This window comes from Rhea pennata, chromosome 9 (assembly GCF_028389875.1).
Source record: "Rhea pennata isolate bPtePen1 chromosome 9, bPtePen1.pri, whole genome shotgun sequence".
NCBI classification, from domain to species: Eukaryota; Metazoa; Chordata; class Aves; order Rheiformes; family Rheidae; genus Rhea; species Rhea pennata.
Genome location: NC_084671.1, coordinates 29,296,671 through 29,321,654, shown reverse-complemented (window position 1 = coordinate 29,321,654; position 24,984 = coordinate 29,296,671). Strand labels below are relative to the sequence as shown.

The window sequence follows — 24,984 nt, the reverse complement described above, 5'->3', positions numbered from 1 at the left end:
CACTATCCATCTAACCTTAGCTGGGATGTTTAAGTAGTCCAAAAAATAAAAATAAAAAAAAAATAAACATTGCTGAGCTCCCCAACTTGAGCCAATCCTACTGAAACCTCCAAAGCTGATGTTACCCCAGTGAATGCTGGACAGAGATTCAAGCACCAAGGGAAAAAATGGAAGCCTCACCATCTGGTGTTGTTATTTGTCTTCAACTCCTCAATGTCACTAATACATCAGAGAGGCAGGGCACAAACATTTCTTCTGGAAGTAGAAATAAGTCTTCTCCTCTTTAGATTCAGGGAAGAGCATCCAGATGATGCATGCAAATCATAGTTGCTCCAAATCAGGAGGGGACTCAGCTTCCTCGCCTGCTGCACACACTGCACTTGCTCTTAGCCCTCTCTTTAAACTCCGTGCACCGAGATTTTGCCATTCCTGCGTCAAGTCATGGTGGTAAATTGTGGGTGGCTATAGCACAGCTCTGTGGGTACTATGCCTGAATGTGCAAATGCGAGGAGATGGCCATCCTCCTACTGGACCTTGTCCTGCCTGCTTCTGGCCATGGGCCTTCCTTCCCGCAACCCTCTCCTGTATCAGAGAATCCATTCCTGTTCAGCAATTTCTCAGGAAATATGGACATGGAGACCAAAGCAACTATCTGGTTTCCTTGTGGCATAATAACCAGATTAATGTCCTTAAACATTTCACTGTGAGGCATCTTCTCCTCCTTTCCCTTCTAAAATCTTCTCCATTTCTTGAAAGTTCTGGTTTAAATTACAGCCACTGAACCTGCAGTGCACAAGTCCTGCTGATGTGGCTGAGCACTGAAAATCTCAGAATAGTGCTTCTTTGTGGGACCCAGGGAAGTTGTACCTAAATCACCTATTAGCTGCCTAGCTGAGAAGCCCCATACAAACAGACCCTCCACTCCTTGCCATCACAGATCACCCCTGTCTTCAGAAACAACCTTTCTGACTTGTGAAATAGATGGTGTTCAGAAGGAAGCAATATCCTTCCTTGTGTTCTGGCTTCTCACAACCTCTGCACTAATGCTTTCAAAGAAAGAACACTATTAAGATAGAAATCAAATGTCACCTCCTAGAAGCTAACCTGGTTTCCTATTAAGTGTTTGACTACACTTTGTTTTTATTACGGAGAAGAGAAGGCTCATTGCAGAACTAGTCAATGTAGCTTTAAAAGTGCATGCAAATTTTGGGGCAAACAAGTCCAAACAGGAAAGGATGCCTTTCAGGAGACCTTCCCATATGCCTCATCCATTTTACCTGTCTACGGAGCAACAAATGCCACTATCATTGCAGGGTGCATAGTCTAAACAGTCAAATATAAATTTCCACCTGCTTGCAAGGCAACACAACTCACTTCACTGAGCTCACAGAGGCAGAGCATCCGTCCCTCCAAGGGCTGGTAGTACACACACATGTGTGTTCACCCACATGTATGCACTGACCCACAAGCAGCCTCCCCTAAGATCCTGGCTCTTTGTGCTTTGCTGGGGAGCTGAGCACACCTCCAATCCTGACTGTGAATCTGAAGGAAGAAAGTGAAGGGGCTTGGTTTGGGTTTTGGCTCAAAATTCAGCAACATCTAGAGAAATGGAGGCAGAGAAGGTTTACAGTTTGAATGACATGAAAGATCTCAGCAACCCCACATGGTTTTGGCCCTTCTGAGCTCAGTGTAGTAAAACATTCAGTTTTTTCTCTTAAAGAAGTTACCAAAGCACTTGCCTCAGCTGGGTTCTAGGAATTCATTATTTGCAGTGGAAGCATGCCTATGGCTCGCTAAACCCTACCACGTCAGCCCAGGTGACCAGACATGTTCACAGTCAGTGGGGAGCTGTGCATACACATCCCACAGGCATAAATATCACGTTCACACTCATCCATTCAGTCTGCTGTATCAAAACCCTAGTATTTTGACTCTGAACTCACTGTTCTTCTCCGACCACTCTGCTGCTATGGTTTTCAGAAAAAGAAAACAATAGAAGTAAATTAACTTTTTCTCCATTCTCCATGCATTTATAGTATCTAGGTAGAAGTACTTAGACTAAATGATGCAGACTGTAGAGCTAACAATGGACTCCTTTGCAGAGTTTAAACCCTGGTCTTTCTAGGAGGGTTGTGCACATGCTAATAGGTACAAGACCAACCTTCTCTACCAGTAAAACAGACAGCCTATCTAACCCCTGCCTACTGTCTTCATGGGCTCCCTAGCTGCCACACAGATGCCTTAGGAGAAACACATATTTGCAGTCTGTTCACATGGGTGGATGTATGCACCATTCCAAAGGAAAGCTGAAGAGCTCCTTCCCAGTCTCAGCACAAGTTGCCAGCATGTTTTTCAGGTGCTGGCCCATTTCTGCCCACGTGCAATCTCAAAGGTTTCAAAACAGCCTCTCAGGTTTGTTTCACCCACATCTCTGCGGTCACCCACGGTCTGGCTTCCCAAAGACACTACAGCACCATGAGAGAAAGAATAAAAACCATGTCTGTAAAACCAGATGAAGATGAACTCCCAGCAAACACAATTCTTTGAGTGTTATGGCAAGGATCAAGGCTGAGAGAGGCAGCTGCAAAGTGCATACTACTCAAGTGCTTTCAAGACATTCTCCAAGTGTATATAGTCATTTTACCAGCTCCTGTGTCAGAGAGGTCACAGTCTGTTCCCTCTAGCTATGACTTATTACAGTACTTGTTTCTGAATCCAATTAGTTTGGCATCACAGCAGGAAACCTCCCTGTGTGTTCTATGCACTGATAGCCCCAACCCACCGGGCTGTGTCAAGCCAAAATGTTTTCCACTCTCGCCAGGGGTAAGGCAAGATGGCCATCCTTGCCACAGCCAGTGGCCTCTGTACCTTCCTGCAGAGAGCCCTGGGAGTTCTGACATGGCACACACAGGCAGTGGTCCCACTGTCCAGGCTACAGGGAGCCCCCAGAAACAGCCCCATGCTGTGTGCACTGATTGCACACCAAGAACTGCTCCCGTGAGGACGTGACCATGGCTTCACGTTCGTGCAGGGCGTCAGGATCACAGACCCAGCTGCAGGCAGTGTCCTACAAGGCTTTTGCATACAGGCATTTGTGCAGGTTGCCTCTAGCTCACACCTACATGTGCAGAATGCACACCTGCAAGGGGAGCCAGACAAAAAACAGGCCAGTAACCTTGAAACACAGCAAGTCCTCATACACGGAAACTCTATGATCTGCAGATGTGAAACAGTTTAACATCAAGGCACAGTTTATCTTTCCCGGGAGCTAAATTCAAGGAGGGACAAACCATCTTCATTCACTTTGCTGCTGCAGAGTGTAAAATCTCTGCAGGAGGGAGAGGCTGTAGAGATCAGAACTGCACAGAACCTGGGGGGCACTCAAGCAAGTCTAAGGGGCTTTTAGCACATCTTCCTAAAACTGCCAAGAGTCAGAGCTTTTGTTCAAGGCTCTCCTTGATATGGCTTTTATAAGCATGATGTCTGGCCAACCCCAAGAGCTGGAACAAGAATGTCTAGTGACCACTCAGTCTCCAAGAATAACTTCCCAGCACCCCGAAGTCTCTTGCACTTACTGCAAATGGGTGGTAAGGGGTGGCAGCAGCAGCACCTCGGGCCCCCGTGGCTGATGGGAGCATGGACAGCCCTGTCGAGAAGATCCCCAAAGCACTGAGGTTCAATCCTGGAATCAGATTGGCTTGTTGCTAGAAAAGCAAAGACACAGAGAAATGGGTAAAATGTGATTTGAGGTTGATGAGGTTGATTTGAGGTTCTCACAAAACAGTGCGAAAGTGATGGATGAGTCCTTTCCTTAGCAGATTGACCCCCTCCCAGTTTCATCTGGTTTCCTTGCTAATGACTCTGAAGTACTGGTATCCCAGGCAGGCGGTCCAGGAGCTTACATTGACGGCCACAACATCGTTCTCATAGGCCTCTCGCAACTTTTTCATGATCTCCACTTCTGCATTTGAACACGCTTCCGTGCTGCCCTTCACCGTGATGGTCCGCTCAGGGTTATAAATGGTTAAATCCTGCAAACTAGATCACATACAGACAAAATTGGAGATGTCGTTATACTTTCTTCAAGTCAAAAAATAGAAAAACTGTCAAATTAGAGAAGAGGATTCCTCCCCTGAGGTATTGTGCTCTTTTCCTAGGCTACAAGCCGTCCCCCTAACCAACAACACTGTCCACACATGAAGGGGAACACGTGCAGGAGGACATGATTGCTTTCTGTTCTGGTTCTAGGGACAAGTGTGTTGGGCTGCAGGAGGCCTAGCCCTTCCCCAGGAGGTTCTATGTGCACGAGGACTTACGGAGAGATTGTGATCTTCGTTCCGGTGTCTTGCTCAATCTTCTTGAGGTTTCGGCCCTCCTTGCCAATCAGTCTCCCAACCAGACTGTTGTGTGCTAGGATTTTCAAGGGAATCTCTTCTGCTCTAAAATGAATTAAAAAATAAAAGCTTAATTTACTGAGTTAGACAAAGGTCTGCCTAGCCTGGAAACCTATCATGTCTAGCATTGGGCAGTAGTAAGTGCAACTGAAGAACCAGAAAAGCAAGGCAGGTCTGTTTCCCACCATCATATATCCTCAGTTTCTGGCAAAGCTTATAGACCTCCAGAGTCTGCTGTCACAGCTCATATTTGATGGGCACTTGTAAACTTTTGTTACATGTTTGCCCATGTGCTCTTTGGAGCTACTTAAGCTTCTGGTCTCCATGGCATTGACCAACACACCACAGTAAAAGTTATTGTGGGAGAAAGCACTGACAAGGGTTTGGTCTGAGTCGAATAGGAGACCATTTCATCTGCATCCATGTGATGGGTATCTACGTCCCCGTCCAGGTTCTGCAGGCAACGATGCCTTTACAGACTTCTATGATCTTCCTCCCTAGTCAGTCCTTGTCTAGACTGGAGAATTCAGTCAGTCCAGAGTCCTGAACACTACCTCTGCTCATCAGCAGCTGTTGTCTGTGTGATGATAAGCCTCACGCTCATAGATCATTTTACATCTATCAACCATGAATTTTCTTGTTATTTTATTGCCTAGTCACTCAAAGACAAACTGCAATTAAATCTAGTCAAAAAAAAGGGTACAATCTTACCCCCAAAAAAGTTCAAATCAAAATAGAAAATTTTCTTCTGGCTTGACATTATTTACAGTATTTTTCTATTTTTCCTTTCCATTTTCCATTTGATTTAGTTTTCCATTTTATCTCCATTTTATTTTCCATTTTAAACAATGGATATTTTTGGTTTCAAATGTGTGTTTTTCATTTCTTTGTAAAGCTGATATAAAATTTTCAAGTAACTTTAATTGTCTCAATTACTCTATTGTGAAATTCCCTCCCACAGCAAGAACCTTCCTCCACTACCAAAGAGCGAAGAGTAGATGAAAAGAAATACCACTGCTGAAATGATTTTTAAGCAATGACTCTGCGTGCAGGAAGTAAATAGAAGACAGTTTCTCTATCATTGACTTTAGTATTGACTTTAGTGGGACTCTTCCACTCAGTGAGTTCTCTAGACATGCAAATTAGCTGACCAAATTTCTAGCCCTTCCACCAAACCTGCTGATTTTGCTAAGGCGGGTATACTGCATGTTACACTTACGATTTAGTTTCGTCAGCCTCCTTCTGCATGATATCAAGTATCATGCGACATGCTTCGGAACACCCTTCCGGTGTGGCATGGATGGTGATGGGCTTTTCAGCTGCACCAGCATTCTCTTTTCGATGGATGTCAACCCTACAGTGAAACAATCAGCAGAGAGGAGCCCCCTGAGACCATACTGACATTGCAAGAAGGCTTTTGAGAACTTATGAGATCAACTTGCTATTCAGAAAGGCTCGTTTCAACATCTGCTCAGCTAAATCTTTGGGGTGAACCTGGGTCTCGACCATCACCCTGTCTCACATAAGCCCAGGTAGTAGTTTGTTTCAGTTGGTTTAAATCATTTTTGACTCGGGTTTGGACTACAGTTGCTTCTATGATCTGAGGTCTGCCTAGGAACCCAGGAATGTCAATCAAAATGAAATGATACATCAAGACAGGGCTGAACAAATCCTCAGCTGAACGAAGCGCTGAGCAACCTGACCTAACCTGATGCTAGTCCCACCTGGAGCAGGAGACTGGACTAGAGACCTCCAGAGGTCCCTTCCAACCTCAGTCTTTCTGTGAAAAAAACATGAGGCCATACAGAGAACAGCTGCTGCCAGGACTGTTGTATGTTCTTCAGGAGAGAAAGGTAACTTACCAGTAGCCAGTGTTTTTCACGATATGGAGTCATACATGCACGTTAACAACAGCACTTGTACTCACGCCCTTCCATGTGAGACCAGAAAGTTTTCCCTTGCGGTATCTGTAGAGACTGTGCTCTAGTTCCTCTGATCCTTCCCCTCAGCACATGGCAGAAAGGAGGAACATGCCTGCTTCCATTTCAGTTCCTCACTGCAGAACCGTACCTGGCAAAGGCCCTGAGAAAGAGGGAGAGAGGAAAGCAGGGTAGGAGACTCCCATATGTGAACCATGCATTTTGAAGAACATGGGTTACTTGTAAGCAACCTTTCCTTCTTCTCCAAGTGTGTCCACATGTTCTTTCCACCAGAGGATGACTCTGCGCAGTCATCCTGCCGTCAGTAACCTGGCAGCGATCTCAGGGTCCCGTCAGTCAGCTGCTGGCGGCACTATGATAGAAGAGGCTGTGCGAGCCTGGATCTTCTGGGTATGCTGCAGTACTTGCTGCTTGGCTGCACAGCAAGCGCCTGGAATGGAAACGCTGCACAGTCATTCATCTCCAGTACGATGCCCTGTGGCCAAGACCAGATGCTCCAATTTCCCGTTTTTGTGAGAGATCCATGTGCTGACTGAGATTGGCACTGGTCATTGCCCAGCAGAGACTGCAAGACCAAGGGTTGTGATCCAAAGAGTTCCCTCAATGAAACGTTTGGACACCACTGGCTCATGGTGGCTTTGTACAGACCAGTTCTCCTAAAATTTCATGAACCAAAGTGTTGGAACATGGATTCTTAGTCAACTGGAAAGCAATGGGTAGAGAGGGAGCAGTTATGTGAACTTTCCCCAAGCTAAGAGAAAAGCCTGACTCCATCAACTTCAAAATGCACCCCAGTGTGATTAGAGCTAAGCACTGGAACAGAGGAAAGGAGGGATAGAGTCTGATCCTTTTAGCAGATTACATCCGTCTAGCAGATTTCCCACATCTATTAATTAGAATTGCTTGGGCAGGAGAATGAAGAGGTGCTGGAGGAATCTGCTGCCCTGAGAACCCGACCTTGCTAGGCACATCTATGCCTCTGACACTTCCCAACAGAACAGGTGGATCTGACTTCCCTTAGGCTGTGTCTGCAATCCAAAGTGGGCAAGTTGTATATTGTCACTTGCATGCGACATCCTCTAATATGTTCTGAGGACTCTGTGGATCTCCAGCATGATGACATGAAGAATCTGTTCCTTCAGAGACATTGATCCTGGGCCTGCCAACTTGCCAAGGAAGCTCCTGACAGACAGGGAGGCATCCATTGCAATTCCCTTTGCAATAGCAGGGGAGAAGGCAAATGCATTATGATGCATCAAAGAAGATGATGACAGGCTCCTATTCCAGAGGGGTGCTGTGATATCTCACTGGCTTGATGCTGACAGTTCTGCTAGTCTCCTGGGGGTAGACTGAATGGGAATCTACAACAGGTCTCACAATCTCACTAACTGGGAAGAGTCAGGCAACTTCTTGAATTCACGAGTAACTGAGCTTGGTGAAGATGAGAAGTGTTGTAAGGCATGAATAGAAAGCATTACACCATGGTGATCTTCTACCAGTTCATCACTGACATATGAGGACAAAGTCACTGCTAAGAGCATAGATATATGCCTTTGTAACAAAGAGGAGCTGAGACCACCAGTGTAGATGGACTGAATGGATGCACTGAAATGACAATTATTCTGGGTAATCACTGGTGAGGGTCTTGCTGGCCTGCTGACTGCCATCCCCACCCCAAACCTGAATATGCAAATATGTGAGTTCAGTTTGTGTAGAGGAGATAGGATGCCAAAAAACAGCTACTGTATTTGGGCATGTCCCACCCCAAACAAGGGGAGGGTAGAGGAGGACTCCGGATTTCCCACCATGTCCTAGCACTACTGTTTTACAGCACCAGTCCAACAGGAAAATGAAGAAGGTGAGCTTCAACTTCCATATACCCAGCAGCAGCTGGCCTGGGACCCTGGGGTGCTACAGGGAGAACAGATTGGGGCAGCAGACACTAGGATCAGAGGGACAGGAAAAGGGCAGATTTGCCTGTGGTGCAGCAGGAAAAGCCCCAAGGCGCTTCAGGGTGGCCTGCGAATGCTTCAGAGACCAAGGGCCTTGAAAGGAAAGGCTTCTCCAGAGAACGGTACCACGTGTGTATTGGGGCACCCCAGCCCCTTGGCTGCTTAGTAAAGATGGTTCTCCCTCTTCATTCAACTACAAAGGCAGCAATGATGCTGAAGGTCTTCCGGATTGAGTTGCTGGCCTGGGCTCCTTTTCAGTCAAGAGGAAGGCTCAATCTAGAGAAAAATTTGCCCTCTGGAGCTCAAAAAAGTATCTCTGGCCATTGCTGCATGTAGAAGCATGTAGTGCTGCATGTAGTAGCTACATACTTGGAGGATTCTGGGACTCCGAACAGCTCTGGATAAGAGCAGGGACTGTGCAACAGGGGTTTCACTAGCTCCCTTGATCCCAGATGTGCCAGGATCAGTGCCCCTGAGTATGCACCTCAGGAAGGAGATCCCAGCAAAAGCTGCAGGGCACATGAGCACTGAGGCCTCCCAAGGGTGCCCTAAGCAAGGATAAAGCTGTGGGTTGACACTCCAGACCAGGCTGCTGTTACAAAGTCAACACAAGAGTGCAATGTTGCATGTGCCAGGGCCTTGCTGGAGGAAGACGGTGCACTGGAGGCCAGAGCTGCCACTTTGGCTGGTGGGAGAAGGCAGAGCGAGGCTGTCTCACTTCCCAGAAGAGGTTCTCCTGCAACTGCAGAGCCCAGTGAATTCCCAGGTCTGACAAGGTTCACACCTTGTCTGAGGCTGGGGCAAAGGTGGCAGCACTGTGGCATGTGGCCTCCTCTCAGGCAAGCCAAAACACAGCTCAAAACATGGAGCATGGCCTTACTTCATGGCACAAGGTCTTCAGGGCAGGCACTGGAAGCCAACACACAAGGAGAGATGGCTCTGCAGGGGAAACTGTTCCAAGCAGCAGTGTTTCACCTCAAGTGCATGGTTGGGAGAAACTGGCAGCAGGCGCATCCTACCTTTCACACCACGCATGGAGCAGGAGTCAGGGCATGCAAAGGAAAACTTTCCAGTCTCGGGTAGCAGGGCAGGGATACACCCACTGCTGAACATACAAGGGGACTCACCTGAAGAAGAAGGGTTTGAGGCTGACTTGGATCAACTAAAATTTGTTAGCACATTGCAGCTGGAACGGCAGCATGTGCCTTCACAGCTACTATGTGGCCACACTCTATGGCTAGACCAAGCTGTTGGTCTCATAAAAGAGCTCCTCTCCCTACAGTTCTGGCTTCCTTTTTGTATAAGCCTCTTTTTGCAATCTGTGCGAGCATTATGTCTGTTAAAAGCAAACAATGTGTTTTGACTTGTTCAGTTGCAGACCATCGCCTCTTGCTAATGCGAGTCACCCACAATCTCTGTCCTGCCAGGAAACGTTTGTGTCTATTTTGCTTCATGGACAAGGAGAGAAGGTTACACCCAGAGAAAGAAATTGGCCTGTGGTCTTCTCCCAGCTTTGCTTTCTGCAAGGTACACTGAGACATGGGTTTTACCCTCTCGGGGCAGCTTCTCTTTCAACTTGACTGAGTCCTAGGTTCAGTCAAAGGACACAGACATGCAAATCTTCACATATTTCTCTTACCCAGATTGAAGATTAACTTTCATACCAGGACAGTCAGGCTTTGGCATCAGTCTTTACCTATTACTGGCAGAAGTGAGTACCAGCAAAGATAGCATCCTCCTGAGCTATGCTGAGCTATACACTACTTATACTCGCAAACCACCAGGACACCTACCATGTTGGAAACCATATTACAAAAATCAGTAGTGGTCAGCATGTTTCAGAGACAGCTGATTACCAGCTGGGTCCAGAAGAAATTCGGCTCAAGCAGATGTGCTATTATGATTTAAATAATTTCCTCTAAAAGCTTCTCTGAGAAATAGGACGCCCTGGTGGATGTTCTGGTACAGGAGTCCTATGTCCTGTGGGATCATCGATTTCAGGATGATGAACATGGGAGAAGGCAGCTTTGGGTTAAACACAAACAAATCTGGGCAGGAACAGATTGTGCAAGAAAACCATGCAGAAAATCAGAAATGAAATCAACATAAACATTAACAAGAGAAACAATGAAAACTTCAGCAAGACAGTCCTTTTTTTTTCCAAAAATAAAAAACGTTCAATCGAGAAAACGCTTCAAACAGTTACGAAAAGCACATTCCTTTCAAGGTTAACATTCACACAGTGCCACATTTCCCCCAGAATATCTCTCGCCCATATAGAGTGCTAGAGGATGAGCAAATCCCAAGGGCAAAGACCACATAGGCAATGGTCACTGCTTTCAGGATTCCCCTTAACAATTTATCCCAAATTTACCATTTTTTTTTCTAAAGCCTTGGCCCAAGCCACTCCCATAGAGTGAGGGATACACAGTCAAAGCAATAGTGGCTGAGAGAAGCAAGCCGATCTGTTTTGGGGGTGTTATCTGGGCTTGCTATACTCTGAAGTCCAATGTAGGGCCAGGCCTCTCTTGCTTTTTAAAGCATTGGGCCTCAGAAACCTGCTTCTGGTGGTGGTTAGTGTGGCTCCCCCTCCAAGAGACTTGCTGCACTCAGATCTCACTGGGCAGCAGCAACAATTTAGGAAATAATAGCATCTGAAGCGAGACTCAGTGTTGCTGATAATACCGGGGCCAGACGCATAGCTTCAGTGCACCCAACGTTGTTTCTCCCAGCGGCCAGGCAAAGGCACTGCCTGCCCCAGAGGAAGCAGGAGGCAACAGCTTATTTCTGAATTCAGGCTGCAGGTTTAGCGGGCTTGCCCCATGGGCTCTTACCCTGCACCTGGTGGGGGCAGAACGCTGCATCCCCCTCACTCCCAGCACTCAGTACACTCCTCTGAAGGTTATAATCAGATAAAACAGCATTTGCTGACAGTCAAAAGCAATGAAACATTCTTAGCACACAAAATAGCCTGCCCTGCCTCTGACCCCTATATGCCATGTGCTGGGGACCTACAGAGTCCTGTGGAAGGAAACAAAACCATTCGAGGTACTTACTTGGACTGGGTTTGCTTAGTAAGGTTCTTTATGGTCAAGCCCTCCTTTCCTATGATCGCACCAACAAACTGCGTGGGCACCAGCATCCGCAGTGGGAAATCGAGCTGTTTGGGCTGTGAGGAGCCCCCCGGGGAGGAGCCCTGCTCCCTGGAAGAGTGGCCCCCGCGGCGGGATCGCTGAGGGGGCGGAGGGGAGCTCACCTCTTCATCCGGGATGTAGGAAATCTTGAAGGAATAATTCTCAAACTGGTGGCCGCTGAGCTTCTCAATTGCTCTGAAAGGCAAGCAAATGATGGAAGTGGTGAGTTTGAGGCTTCGGGAGTGTGTCTCTTCAAGAGGTGAATATGTCTTCAGCAGTCCTAAGCACTCATCCTTGCAAAGACCCCAGCAGGACCATGGTCCTTCTCTCTCCCTAATTCCTTCTCCCTTCCTACTTCCTTCCTCTCTCATCCTACTCGGAAGGTGACTCAGAGAAGCCAGAATCCATCAGCTATCACCATGCTGAGGAAGACACCCCCAGCAAGATGGGACAATGTTCCCTTCCCAGCTGGGCCAACAGCCAGGCTGACACCAGGTCTGGAGGCATGGCCCGCCTTCCTCGGGCAAGGTAGGAGGCAAGCCCAGGAACACACCACTTCATACAGGGGGGAGGAATGCAGCTCCCATCGGTGCTAGACACGAAGGAGGGTGAGCATCTTCCGAAAAGGCTAGCCAGAGACAGCAGGGCCCTATGCTGTCACACGAAGCCAAGGCAAGAGGGGGAGAGGGATGGAGGATATCCTGTGCTGCATGTCCGCGTGAACATCTTACAGATCTGAAAACAGGAGGTAACATCCAAAAATGAATTCAAGTGGCAGAGAAGGATGGTTAGAGATGGCCAGTGCACGCCTGAGCACATGTCAGAGAAAGGCCTGTTTAAAGCTGCTTTGCACATCCGCCCCGTAATGCTGGGAAAGGACCAGAGGGGATTACCACCAGGCAAGAGGAACTGGCAGAGCAATCAGGAGGGAGCAAATGGTGAGTGAGAGCTGAAGGGCTGGGGCTGAAGTACCTGGGCAATTACATTTGCCCCAAACTCCTTCTCAGCTGAGTGATACAGAGGATATACACTTGTAATTTCAGATTGCCATGACTTCTACAAGTGGAGATGGCTTGAGCCATATTTACTTCCAATTCCTCTTTCTACTGCATTTTATTCTGGCTATTTATAGGCAGGCATACAAGCACGTTGCTGTAAGAAGCTTCTTGCCAGGCCTGTATTTCACATATAACATGTACTTCTGCAGTTTCACAATCTCCTTCTGAAATCTGTGCAGTGCCTTGCAATCAGATTTCTCTGCTGAGGTCTTCCTTCTGATCCGTTTCTAACATAATGTATTTTAAACCGAATACACTTTTACCCATGAAACGAGCCTAGAGCCTTTCTTCCCTGCATCATTCAGTTGTGTGTCAAGCCACAGAGCACTGAGCCATCACCACACAGGACTGACTTCAATCCAGCTAGATGTGACCGATCAAGGTGTCTTCAATAATCCCGAAGTTTCTTACTCCAAAGCACCAAGTGGTGCTGTGCTGGTGAGAGCCCTCTCTTTGTCACACTTTTTTACCAAACACCCGAAGACACCTCAGTTCATGATGCATTTGTTTGTGGCCCATAGTATCTTCCACTGCCCTGCTCACAGTTGCCCGTTCTCAGGTCAGTTCAGAGCCGACTGTGCACCTAGCGTGGCTTCTTTGCTCTGCCCAAGGAGGACTCTCTTGCTGCCTTGCTCTTGGGCTGGCCAAGTAACCACATCTAGTTTCCAGGACCAGTAAATCATTGTTCCTATCTCTGTCTTCACATCTAAAGGATCCTTTAATTTATTTGGTTTTACAGTAGCAATCATACCTTTATTGCACCCAGCTGGCCTCTTTATCTGTTTTATTTGGTACACTTAAACTTTTAATTTAACCTCTGTGCAAATGAGACTTTCAATGGCATAAGAAACATTGGGCTGAAGCCTCAATCTCTATATGGGACCTATTCTAGATTAATTCCAGTCTACTATCACTTTTTTTTTGGGGGGGGGGGGGTGGGGGGGAAATGCATTTTGAATTCTCTCTGGTAAGACTCCTGGTAAATCCTTTAGCACATCTATCTCTGTTGGCAGTTGTGCAGCTACAACTTTCTGTCCCATGCTGCTGTGCAGTGTCTGTTCTTACGTAGAAAAAACAGTGCTGTATCCTCTCGGAAATGGAACATGACTCTCACTGCCTTTTGCATTGGAAAACCTTGCTTTCTACACACATCAATTTACCATCAAGTAAAACCTCTGCTGCAACTGTTTTTCCACCATGATCACTTTGTCTTATTTCAGTGTTCTGCTAAGTGGCAGGACACAGAATTGGCTCCAAACTTATTAATGTTTGCATTTGGGAACTAGCCTTACTGTCTATAGCGTGTTTTTTTTTGCATGAACTCAGTTTTGACTTGCCTCTTAGTTACATCAGAAGTACCTTGGCCACTAATTATGAGATATGTTAATCACTTACTTGTAGCTAATAGCTTGAAATAGCCCTTACGTTTCTGAATTAACTCCTAAATTGCCAGAGTTCATAATTTTTTCTCCTTTGGATATGACAGATCTTGAAGGATGACTTTAAACGAGCACTACTCCATTGATCACCAGGCATAGGAGGTTCTTCCATTCTTTTGAAGTTTTTCTTGACAAGTGGCATTTCTTCAAGTCTCTTCTATAGTGTTTCTACACATCACACAAGCAATTTATCTTCTGCTGACCTCCATCCTCTTCAGAGACTGGCCGTTGACCACTTCTCTCCACCTCACATCTTTTAACTATTTATTCATCTACCTTCTCCATGGCAGGGGAACATTTTGAAAGCCTTTTAGAAGTTTATTAACTGGTTTTCTTGTGCTTGTTGTTTTCTTTAATGAGCATCCTTATTTAGGACAGTCTCCTTTTTGTATTAAATATGACTGTTGTGGATGTATTGTATCATTCCTGTGAGAAAGATACATCTACGTACATGGCAGTCATGGTTACCAATTGGCTCTTTCACTGGAATATTTTGAACCAGGTCTGCACGCTGCCCAAGAACAAGGCAAGTGATGATTATCTTTTTCTTAGCTCCAGGAAGCAGAAGTTGACACTCTCTGAAAATCTGCATTTCCAACTTGAATTTTCCCCAAATGACAAGGGGCGTCTGGTCATATTCTACCACTGTCACCCTTCAGGCTGGGCGGCTAGATACACCAATGATGAATATAGTGCACTCCCAATTCACACCTAGAATTCCAGCCTGTGAAGATGGCTCCTCGATGAACTGCTTATCCAACCCGATTTGCATTTTTCTAGAGCCATTTGCTCCCTGAAGACAAGGCCACTTTGGAGAACACAGCTTGAGACCACATAGAGGCTTTCAGGAAAGACAGGATCCAAAAGCCATTGCAAGTCAGAACAGATGAGAGCCACTTGGAGGCAAGAGGAGAAGAAAGGGGAAAAACATAGAGCTAGCATGGAGAGCCTGGGCTGATGGCCCAGAGATGGACAAATGGTGCCCGCACACAGACCCTGGGAGACCTTAAGAAACCTCATCTCCCAGAGAGGAGAGGTGGTGGGAGATTGGTCAGCATTGGGGAAGAAGAGAAGGTGGAGATGACTCTTGGCCCCAAAACAGTGAGGACGCAGAACTCCAGCTAGCACCTGTCTTCAGGGAGAAAAAAATAATTCAGTGTAATTCTAAAAATGTCACAGCATTGTATAAGACCTGCTGAGTTGAGCGCCTGACAAAGAGAAGAATTAGGACCCAGACATCCTTGTTTGACAATTCACATAATTTTTTCTCCATCAGGTACTGCCTGATCACCCACATCTTGATACAAACGATCCTTAAGGATCAGCAGACCCCTGGAGTAGAACTCAACCCCCCACCTCATTTTTAGACCTGCTGATAGTGCAATCATCAGTAGAAAGAGACAAGGAATACTAAGCTTTCAAAGTGAACAGTAGAAGCAAGACACAACGCAGCCCAAGTTAAAACCAAATTATGTTTGCTATATCTTAAGGAAAGCTACTATTTAACATTTCAGCATGATCCACTCAGATCTGAGCAAAGCGCTTGCTGCTGCATCCAGCAAACTTACTCCCACATCAATTAAAAATCACTTTGGACACAAGCACAAGCAGTTTGATGGCTCCAAGAGGGGACAGACAGATAGCCTTTAAGATACTTGAACATTAAGATCTTAGAAACAAGCTTGCGAGGCCTACAGAGAAGGAAAAAAAATAATAAAAAAAGATTTGATGCAGTTTAGAAAAATGGCCAGCAGAAAATACCTAGACTTCACTGGGAAAGGGAAAAGTTAGGGTGATTGTCAGAAAATTTTCCTATCTGGAAGGTCTGTGTTAGGTGGAGTTGATGACAAGGCTGGTTGAGGCCTGGATCATCTAGGGTCTATTCTCCCTCAACACTGAAGGGCTGCAGCCTTTTACGGAGAATACCACAGAAATACAGACAACTTCTGTCCTCATTATGTGGAGATAAACAAGCCCTCACCAGTTCTGTGGAGCATGAGAAAAAGTGGCAGCCACCTGATTTGGTAAACTTGTAAATATTCCCAAGGGGGAGAAAGAAAGAGAGAGAGAAAAAAAAAAAAAGTAAAATAAAACAAAAGCCACTTACACTTTTGCTTCTTCTTTAGTTGCATATGTTACGTTGACAACTGCTGTTTCTGTATCTGTGTTGACTGAGGGAAAAGGAACACAGGATGAGTTAGTGCATGTAAGGAGAGGGCCTTCATCTCCTTTTTTGGCCCCCCTAGGTACATCAGCCAATTGCAAAAGTGGGAGTTGAGAGTTGGAGCTTGAGTCTCTCATACTGGATGGCCCTAGCCACTGTGTAGGGAATGAACTTGCACATGGAACTTGTCTGGATTGCCAGGGTGATCACCCCCTACCCCAAAAACTGATAACTGTGGCCTGGGCAGCAACAAGCATCATTAAACAAGACAATGAATTAGACTCATTTAATTTGCAAACTGCTCAGAGGTTTTTTAGCCCATGCCCAGATCCATGGGTGAGTAAAGCACGAGTATCTTAAAGTTGCTATGCTCCACTCTGCTGGACTGCCAAACATCTGGTGCTTCTCTGCTCTGCTCAGCCAACTTCAGTCCCTCTCTACGGACTGAAAAAGCAGCTGTGCCCTGGGGGAAAGGAGCTGATCTCAGGTGCTGGGGGGCACAGTTGGGCATAGCTAAAATGCATACGAGACCCAATTCTGCTAAGGTCAACTTAAATCACCATGCCCACCTGGGAATATTTTGCAGCCATGTATCTCTCTTTTGACACTTGTGTATGTGTGAGGCAGCATAGTTGTACTTTCCCCATTGCCTGTGCTCTAGTCTAGTTCCAAAACAACTTGCTAGGCAAGCCTGTGAGCCTGAGCCAGGGCCTCCAAGATGCATCATACACAGAGTGAAGACAGATCTCGGACAGTGCTGCTGTATTTTTTCCCTGAGAACAAGGATGCAGCTGGACAAGCAAAGGAGATGTCCTTTGCCGATTTAAGATGGAGATCCTGGCAACTCAAGGTCCTTTAGTCTGAGCTGCAAGCAGATGACTGCTTAGATCTCTCTCTTACAGCTTCCCTAGAAAAGTCATGTGGTGTGTGGTTGGACACTAGGCTTAGCTGGCGATAGCTGTTCTACCCAGCCAAGCCAAGGCAGCACTGGGCAGCAATATTCTTCCTTTGTGTCCTGTGTTCTTAGAGCTTCCTCTGCCTTTCCACTTCCCTCTGTGCAACAGGACTGATCAGCAGGAGATAAATTAATACTGGGAAGCCTCACTTCACTGACCAGCCAAGACTTGGTTGCATTTCATAGCTCCGGTGGGAAAAACTGCATTGTGCCAGACAGGAACCAGAGGAAAGGCACTAAAGGCTCAGGGCGTCACTTCTGAGCACAAGAGTATCCCGAGAGCAGGCTCTAGAACACAGACTGCAGAGAACAGACTCTGCTTCTGATGCTGTCATCATCATCCTGTGTGGAGAAAGGTGTCTCTGCCTACAGCAGAGGCCTTTCAGACTGTGGGAAGCAGTGCTGTTCATAAAAAGTACAGCATACACACAGATGCCATCTAAAGCTACCTAGGCTTTAGGCATCCACCTGACCAAGGGGAGTTTAACATGTTCAGCTGGAGCACCTGGTCCTGAAGGGCTGGAGGAGAGACTAGCAGGTTTGAATGTGGCTTCTTTGAGATGCGCACCATGTCTTGGGGCCTTTTGTCATACATTTTTATTCTGAGCATCTTCCTGGTGTGGGGCTGAAAATTGCTTCCAGTGATTCACTCCTGTCTTAAAACTGACTGCTGAGTCCTTTGTGGCTTAGCGAGAGCATTTCATATCTGGCAGGGCCAGAAACAGCTTTTCAAAAATACACTCAAAATATTCTGCATGTGACTGCCCTGAAAAAGATCCAGCAGCAAAAACACATTCTTCCATGTGCAGATTGTGGCCTTGCTAACTCTGACATCTCAACTCCAGCTGGGGATATGCATACAGGTGCTGGTGTAGGTGCTGGATCTGCAACTGTCCCAAGCTGGTTCCAGCATCCAGGGTTTGACTAGGAAGGCTACAGCATTTGTCTAGAAGGCTGCAAGGCCAGGCCTTGACAGACTTACAGGGGTGAGGGGTGAGAGCCAAGAGAATGCATGTCACAGCTGGACATAACTGGCAGTGCTGCTCAGAGTGAGCTGATACGATGGCAGAGGCAGTCCCAAACAATAACATGCATTTCATTTTCATGAGAGGATTAATTCCGAGTGCTGTCAGCAGAAAAACAAACTGTTGCACAGTCCCAGACTGGCCCTGTGCCTGTGCAGTATGGGCAGCCACATGCCTGACTGTTCAGGGACATGTGGAATGGGCTCTGGGCACCTCCTGGCGTTCTGTGCAGGCAGTCCAGTGCTTCTTGATCTGCTCTGGCAAAAACCCCTTCCCATGCCCTGCTCAAACAGCATGCAGTCAGTTCGTGTCATCACAAACTGCATGCCCTTCACAGAGACAAGGGCTTATGTCTGGCAACCATGAGAAGCCAAGCCAGCAGAAGCATTGGAGGCTGGAGGATTCATGGCCCAAGTCATCCTGCCACCGGACTGATGGTCCTGCCTCTGCCCTGTGCTGCCAGTAGAGGTTGGGAACATGTATCAGCAGGATTTAGCCCAGTTCCAAATTATTGAGCAAGCAGTTTCCACCCTATTAGGTCCTGAAAGAGTGTTTTTTTTCTCCTGCAGCAGGGATGCAGAGCTGGGGAGAAGTGCTGGGATTTTTGCACAGATGAGGACCCATGCTAGACTGTCTTACCTTGCTCTACATTGTCCACAGTCCCATACTGAGCTAATAGGCCATCCAGTACCTGTGAGAGAAAGCAGCAAACAACACAGGTGAAGCAAGCAGGAGAGGTTGCTGGGCAGGTGGGTGCTTTCCTGCTGTCCTTGGCCAGCCTTGGCAAGGAGGAGGCAGAGGGAGAGTCAGGCTCAAACCCTATTTCACCCATGATGTAGAACTGACCTGCAATAGGCTATGGGCTCCCTGGCCTGCTTCTGCTGGATTTCAATACCCAGCTGTTGTGACAGATGTACTAAAGGCACTTTGAAACTTATTAGAGAGAGTACTGCCCCCTCAATGCATGATCAGGCAGTAAGCCCAGTTTCTGCAAAGGGCACTGAAAACACATGGGATTTGCGTTCTTAGTGGTCAGACTATATTCAGAGTTGGCAAAGAAGCATCCTAAGAAAGAGATGGCTTTCTTAGTACAAACAGGACTGTCACCAAAGGAACTACAGAGCAGAGTCTCTCTGCTCATCTTCCTGATAGCAGGCATCAGAATTGGAAGCCACTCTAAGGGGAGCACAGCCACCATGTCTAAGGCTGAGCAAATACACTTATCTCAAAGAGCACTTGATATTCCTTCTCCTCCAAATTGGGGCATTTTCCATCCACCCTAGATGGGCCGATGATCAGAACCACGGACACAAGACACACTCCCAGTGTTGCATCAGAGCGCCCTGCAGCTGGTATTTGCTGGGTTGACCTCTCGGTTGAGTTGTTATCTGGAGGACTTACCTATTCTGTGATTCTTACTTCAGTCTCTTTCATAGCTCATGCATTAAGGTAGCCAGTCTCCTCCCTGCCTTGCTCGTCCTATAGCCTCATAGTGATAAAAGATGCAGCTGAGCATCAGAGAAAATGCCAATTTTCTCAAAGCAGGTGAGCAGAGAAACATCGGCACACAGACTCAGCGGCACTCACAGCTGTGTTCGAGACAGCACTGTCTCAAACCTTTCGGAGCCTTTGCCTATCTGCTTAAATCAACCTGCCTCCATTATCTCAAAGACCCTCTATTGCTCAAAGCAGTCCTGGGATCCTGAGAGCCACAATCAGGCAGGAGACTTCTCCTTTACACCACGGATTACTCTCTGCCTCCCGTCCCAGGTTACTAGGAAGATAAATGGGAAGCTTGGGCCGATCACATGCTCTTGGTAGCTCAGCTACTGCTGCTCAGACAAGAATGGAGGACGAGGAGGAAATAAATGGGAATGCTTTAAAATCACCCTGCCCCTGGAGGGGAGACAGAAGGGAAGCACAGTGCTTCTTACCTCCCACTGCAGGTGGGGGGGAATATTCCGGATTTGGATCTTTCTGCTCCTGCAAAGACAAAACTCCAGGTTATGACTTGAAGGAATGCACATGCCACACATTGCAACAGGAGGGCAGCGATTCCCAAAGGCTTTCTGGAAACCAGATGCCAGCTGGTGAGAACTTGCAAAAACACCTGGCTTCCCAGACTCACAGAGAGCCCAGGGCTGACTGAAAGCAGCTTTCTTTGAAGGAGCTCCAAGAACCAGAGAAAGCCGTTTCACTCAGCTCTCAACTGGCCACTTCCTGATGGGGCTGAACTTGTCTCAGGAGAAATCCCTTCCCATCATGGCTGTTGTTCTGTGTTTCCTAGGAAACCTCTCCAAATGAAAACCTCCAGATTCACAGCACACAGTCATATAGGTACAACCAGAATCACAGGGCCCCTGCACATACGCACATAACCAATCATGCTGTCCCCGCCAAGTTCTGGGCCAGCTGTGAGGGCCCTCACTTAGCTCACAAGCCAGGACAGCCTTGTATGTCCTGGGTTGGTGGACGACACAGTGCCCAGACACCCGAGTCTCACTACTCAGTGCCCTGCTTTCCACTCCATCTCTGAGATCAACACAGCAACAGCACTCACATAGTGGTGTTTGCTGGCTTCATGGTACACCAGCACCAGGGCTGGTGCAGTTAATGGAGTATTATCTTTTCTTTTTTGCCACTGTTTTCTGAAAAGATCAGCTGATGAAGTTGACTTACTCTGCAGTTGCACGACCACTAGATGTGATGCAACAAGCAGTGGGAGAAGTGGCAGTTGCAAAGGTCAGAGTGGGACCACCCCTCTCAATGGCAGAAATTAGTTTTCATGTCAAAGCACTTCCTCACGCACACACAGGCCTAGTTTTCAGGTATGGATCAGCAGCTGGAGGTATCACTGGTTTTGCAAAATTCTGTCCTTCCTTCTGGAATTCTTTGTGCCAGATTCAATAATGCAGCAGAAAGGAAGATGAGCTCAACGAGGAATTAATACGAGCTATAAGAAGAGCAAATTTGTTGTGTGCAAAGACAATTTTGCAGCTGCCCATGGGGCTGTAGGGAACAGCCAGTTCTCCTTCCTGTAGGTGCAGAAGCTAACCAGTGAAATAAAGACTGCAGGAAAAGGTAGACTGTAGCTGAAGAAAAGAGGAACTTTCTTTGGCCCACTTACTTATTGCCAGCCCCTAACAGTAAATCAACCAGGAATTTAGCTTAGAACAAAAAAGGAGGCAAAGCTTCAAGTAACAACAAAAAAAATGATAGCAACAACAGCTTCAATATCTTTTGGGAAAAAAACGTGCAGCCTATGAATCACAGTTCCACAGCAGTGCTGTTGGACTCCTCTGAGGGGCTCCTGGCCAGCCACTAACGCAGAGCAGAACTGTCCCCAGTACCAGCTCTGGGCAGCCCTACCTTTGCCTACCCGAGTCCCCAAAAGCTGCAGCAAGTGAGATCACGCTCTCTGGTGAACTGTCCCAGGGTTGCACGACCCTCCTGGGGGAAAAGCTGCTCCTCACATCCAACCTGAACCTCCCAAGCTCCAACCTTTTGCCTCTGCTTTGCTGGTCAAAGTGATCCAGGAGCTTTCTTCTCCTTGAGGACCCTATGCCTCCAACCCTAGCCCATCTCGGCAGCCCTCTGCAGCCCATCTCCAATTTCTTCAGCTCCCTCCTGCAGCTGGGGCCTGAAACTGGACACAGAATCCAGGAGTGGCTTCCCAGCACTGAGTACAGGGGATAGCAGCTTCCCTTAAGCTGCCAGCCTTGCTCCTGACCCAGCACAGTCTCAGTCTTACCCAGCCCTGATGAAGAGCATAGTATGGGCTTGTATTAAACCAGCTGCTGGGAGTGCGGAGGATTGCCAGCAGCCCTAGCTTACTGCCAGCACTCAAGAGGCTTTGAGCTGAATCTTTCAAGGCTTGCAGGATGAACCTTGGGCCATCAGCAGTGGTAGCAGAGCTATGACTAGCTTGTCCTCACCAAAACTCTTTGCCCTGACTGCCTGAACCATCCCAGGGCTGACTGCTCGTTTCCTAAAGCTTGGGCACCTCCTGTGGCACACTGTCCTTGGCTGTTCAGTCCAAGAAAGAGCGTAGTTGTTTTTAGAGCTCAGATGGAAACAATGAAAAGTGAGGACTGATGACAGACGTCTAATGACAGAGTCATTGCTGATCAGCCCACTGGGACAGAGCTGCTGGCTGCATCACGAGGGTAGGGTAACACTCTGTCTCAAAGTGTCCTGGTGACAGGCAATGTGATGACACCAGGAACCCTGCTCTGCAAGATGTTACTGCCGAGCATCCAACAAAGGCAGGGAAACTGGAATAGCCTGTGTTTGTAGGGCCAGGTGAACCAGCAGCTCATGCAGGACCATTCTCAAAGGAGTGGAGTGCCTAACCTACTCAATTTCTGCAAGAAATCCTATGGATTTAGCCTCCATTCCATACTGCCAGCCATTAGCAAGCCACTAGCAACACATGCTCTGAAAAAATGTTTGAGAGCCACTACAGCCTGTGCACAGACCTCTGCTTGCTGCCGTCTGTGACTTTAGGAGCTCTGCTGTCCTGCAGACTACGGCCAGCAACCCTGAAAGCCACGATGGGTGCTCTTAAAAAAACCATATAGCCTTATTTCATCATTGATCAACTGTCTTTAACAACTGGAAAATAAGACCACTGAAAATGTAGCATTTAGAAGAAATTCACATCTTGCCTCCTTCACAAAACAAAGAAAAAATGAAATCAACTATATGAGCTGACAACTATTCGGTGGCTCATTCTTTGAAAAAGGTCCAAATAATGCTCCAGCACAACTAAGGCATGCTTGCATATTCTGCAGGTCGGCAGACAAAAGTAGAAATATATTCCTAGTTTCAAATGTATCGTTAAACCTTGTTGGGAATCAACCCTGCTCAGAGTTGGTTATGCTGGGAAAACTGTTTTTGCATGCTTGTTCTAAGGCATGAGAAATCACCTTTGCACACACCTATTTGTGGAAGGGTGAGATTCATTCCTCTGTGATGAAATGAAAGTCCAAAGCAAGACTGAGTTGTTGTCCCAGCTGCATAAAAAATAGATGATGGAACACAATGTCAGTCAAGAAAACAGCTGGAATGGCCATATCTTTTTGCACAGTGACATGGGGGTCCATGGTTGACATATCACTGACAAATCACTTCTGAGACATCACCGATATTTTTGTTGGTCCCAATCCTTCAACTGGAAGAATCAAACTGCTGGGATCACAAACCTTCCTCTGGAGTAAGTGATACAAGACAGAAAGACCAAATTTTGGCCTGATCTCTGAGGCTGATCCCTGGTAGTCCCTGCATTTGCACCATGCTGCTTTTTCCACAAGCATACCCTAAGTCCCTGCACTCTGCTAACAGTATGCGTTCAGGAAGGTCCCCTGCCAGCTCAAGCCAGCCATTTCTGCAGATAGAAAAGAACACTAGGTTCTCAGGCAATTTCTGACATTCAGGGCCAGAACACTTTCAACAAGCCTTTCTTTCATGAGGACAAGCACTTTTGAAGCACTTGGGGGCAGACACAGGGGACTAGGATGAAATCTGGGGCAAAGTGAAAAAAAAAGGAAAAAAAAAAAAAGGCTGCTTTTTCTGAAGACCCAGAGCAACCACAGCAACAAAACGTCTGTCCACCCAACAAGCTGGAGGTCACTGTGCTCTCTAAACACAATCCATTTGCCTTTACAGCAGTAATTCCTATGTTAGCCATGTGCCTTCCTTTTTCTGATTTAATCCTGTGGGACAACCAGAATCAGGCACCCATCTACATTTTTCAATATGAATTAGGTGCCTAGCACTAACTCCATGGAAGTTGCAGAATATGAGTTCACCTTCAAAGAGATCTGGGGTGTCTCACCCACACACAGTACTGAAGCGCACCACCCACACGACAGAAAACATGCAGGCTCCAAATGAAAAAAGAAAGGAAGGGAAAGGATGTTTCTTAAGATGTAGGTTATACGGGCAAGAGAAAATCCACAGCTTCCACCTGCTAAGTAACCACTTGCTCAGCAAAATAACAGCAGTCAAACAAAAGCCTAATTTCACGTTTCAAGGCACTTCTCTGCCTTGAAACATTTTGGAAGCTGTCAGCTGGGATGGCAGCAGGCTCCTCACAGCCATTCCTGAGAAGAGGCAGTGTCTGCAGTGCTGCTGGGAGAGCAAAACACCCCTCAGTCATTCCTCTTCCCGATGCACCAAGATTAAGTGTCCTCTTCAGACTAAAATTAAGCTATGTAGAGTGAAACATTCCACCGCAAAACAGCTGTCATTCAGAGCTCAGCCTAGTACTAGGCCCTTCAGGACGACAGAGACATCAGTGTCTGGAGCTGGACATAAAGAGCTCCTACCGGAGGAACTGGGACATGGGGGTGATGTTTGCTCCAGTGTCAGTTCTTCTCATTTCAGGGCATTTCCTGGCCCAGGACTTTCTAACTGGAGAGGGAAAGTTATGGTGTAAAGTCCCAGCCTGAGCTCTTGCAGGTCACCTGCATGTTAATTGTTGAGCTGCCTTGAGCTGCGCAGGTGGTTGGGTGGGCACAAGGGGCTGGTGCTGGCGGCTCCTGTACTGCCCCGGGAAGGTGTCCGCACACTTGAACCCCAAATTTCTGCTTCAAGGATGGAGGTCCCAGCAAGGGCATTGGTGCTCTGCTCCCAGAAGTGCCGGCTCTCTCCCCCCACCCCCCACTCCCTGCAGCTGTTCATCCCCTCTCCCAGGAAACATCTCCCCTTGGACTGCCAGTTAAGCAAGGCAGATGAGGTGGCTGCAGGTGCCTCTTCACTGGGGTAGGAGGGGCTGCAGATATATCTCCCACCCCTTACCACATCATTTTCAGTGGCTCCAGTGCAGCTAAGTGGGAAAGCCAAGTCCACATAATAGGGTGCATGGCCACCACACAGTCTGTCATGCTGCTCTGCAGGCTGCCAAAAAACAGATGTGAGGT

At 47.2% G+C, this 24,984-nt stretch overlaps 1 protein-coding gene across 2 annotated transcripts in view; it reads right to left on the bottom strand.

Annotated features, from left to right (window-relative positions):
* Positions 1-24,984, bottom strand: part of IGF2BP2 (insulin like growth factor 2 mRNA binding protein 2) — a 74,379-nt gene that overhangs the window by 10,902 nt on the left and 38,493 nt on the right. For both annotated transcript variants that reach the window (XM_062582216.1, XM_062582217.1), the window contains exons 3-10: positions 19,996-20,044; positions 18,701-18,752; positions 16,025-16,088; positions 11,343-11,615; positions 5,614-5,748; positions 4,317-4,439; positions 3,903-4,038; positions 3,576-3,704 (exon numbers count right to left, since the gene is read on the bottom strand). In XM_062582216.1, coding sequence (XP_062438200.1) covers positions 3,576-3,704; positions 3,903-4,038; positions 4,317-4,439; positions 5,614-5,748; positions 11,343-11,615; positions 16,025-16,088; positions 18,701-18,752; positions 19,996-20,044 — 961 coding nt within the window. The remainder of the gene's footprint in view (positions 1-3,575; positions 3,705-3,902; positions 4,039-4,316; positions 4,440-5,613; positions 5,749-11,342; positions 11,616-16,024; positions 16,089-18,700; positions 18,753-19,995; positions 20,045-24,984) is intronic.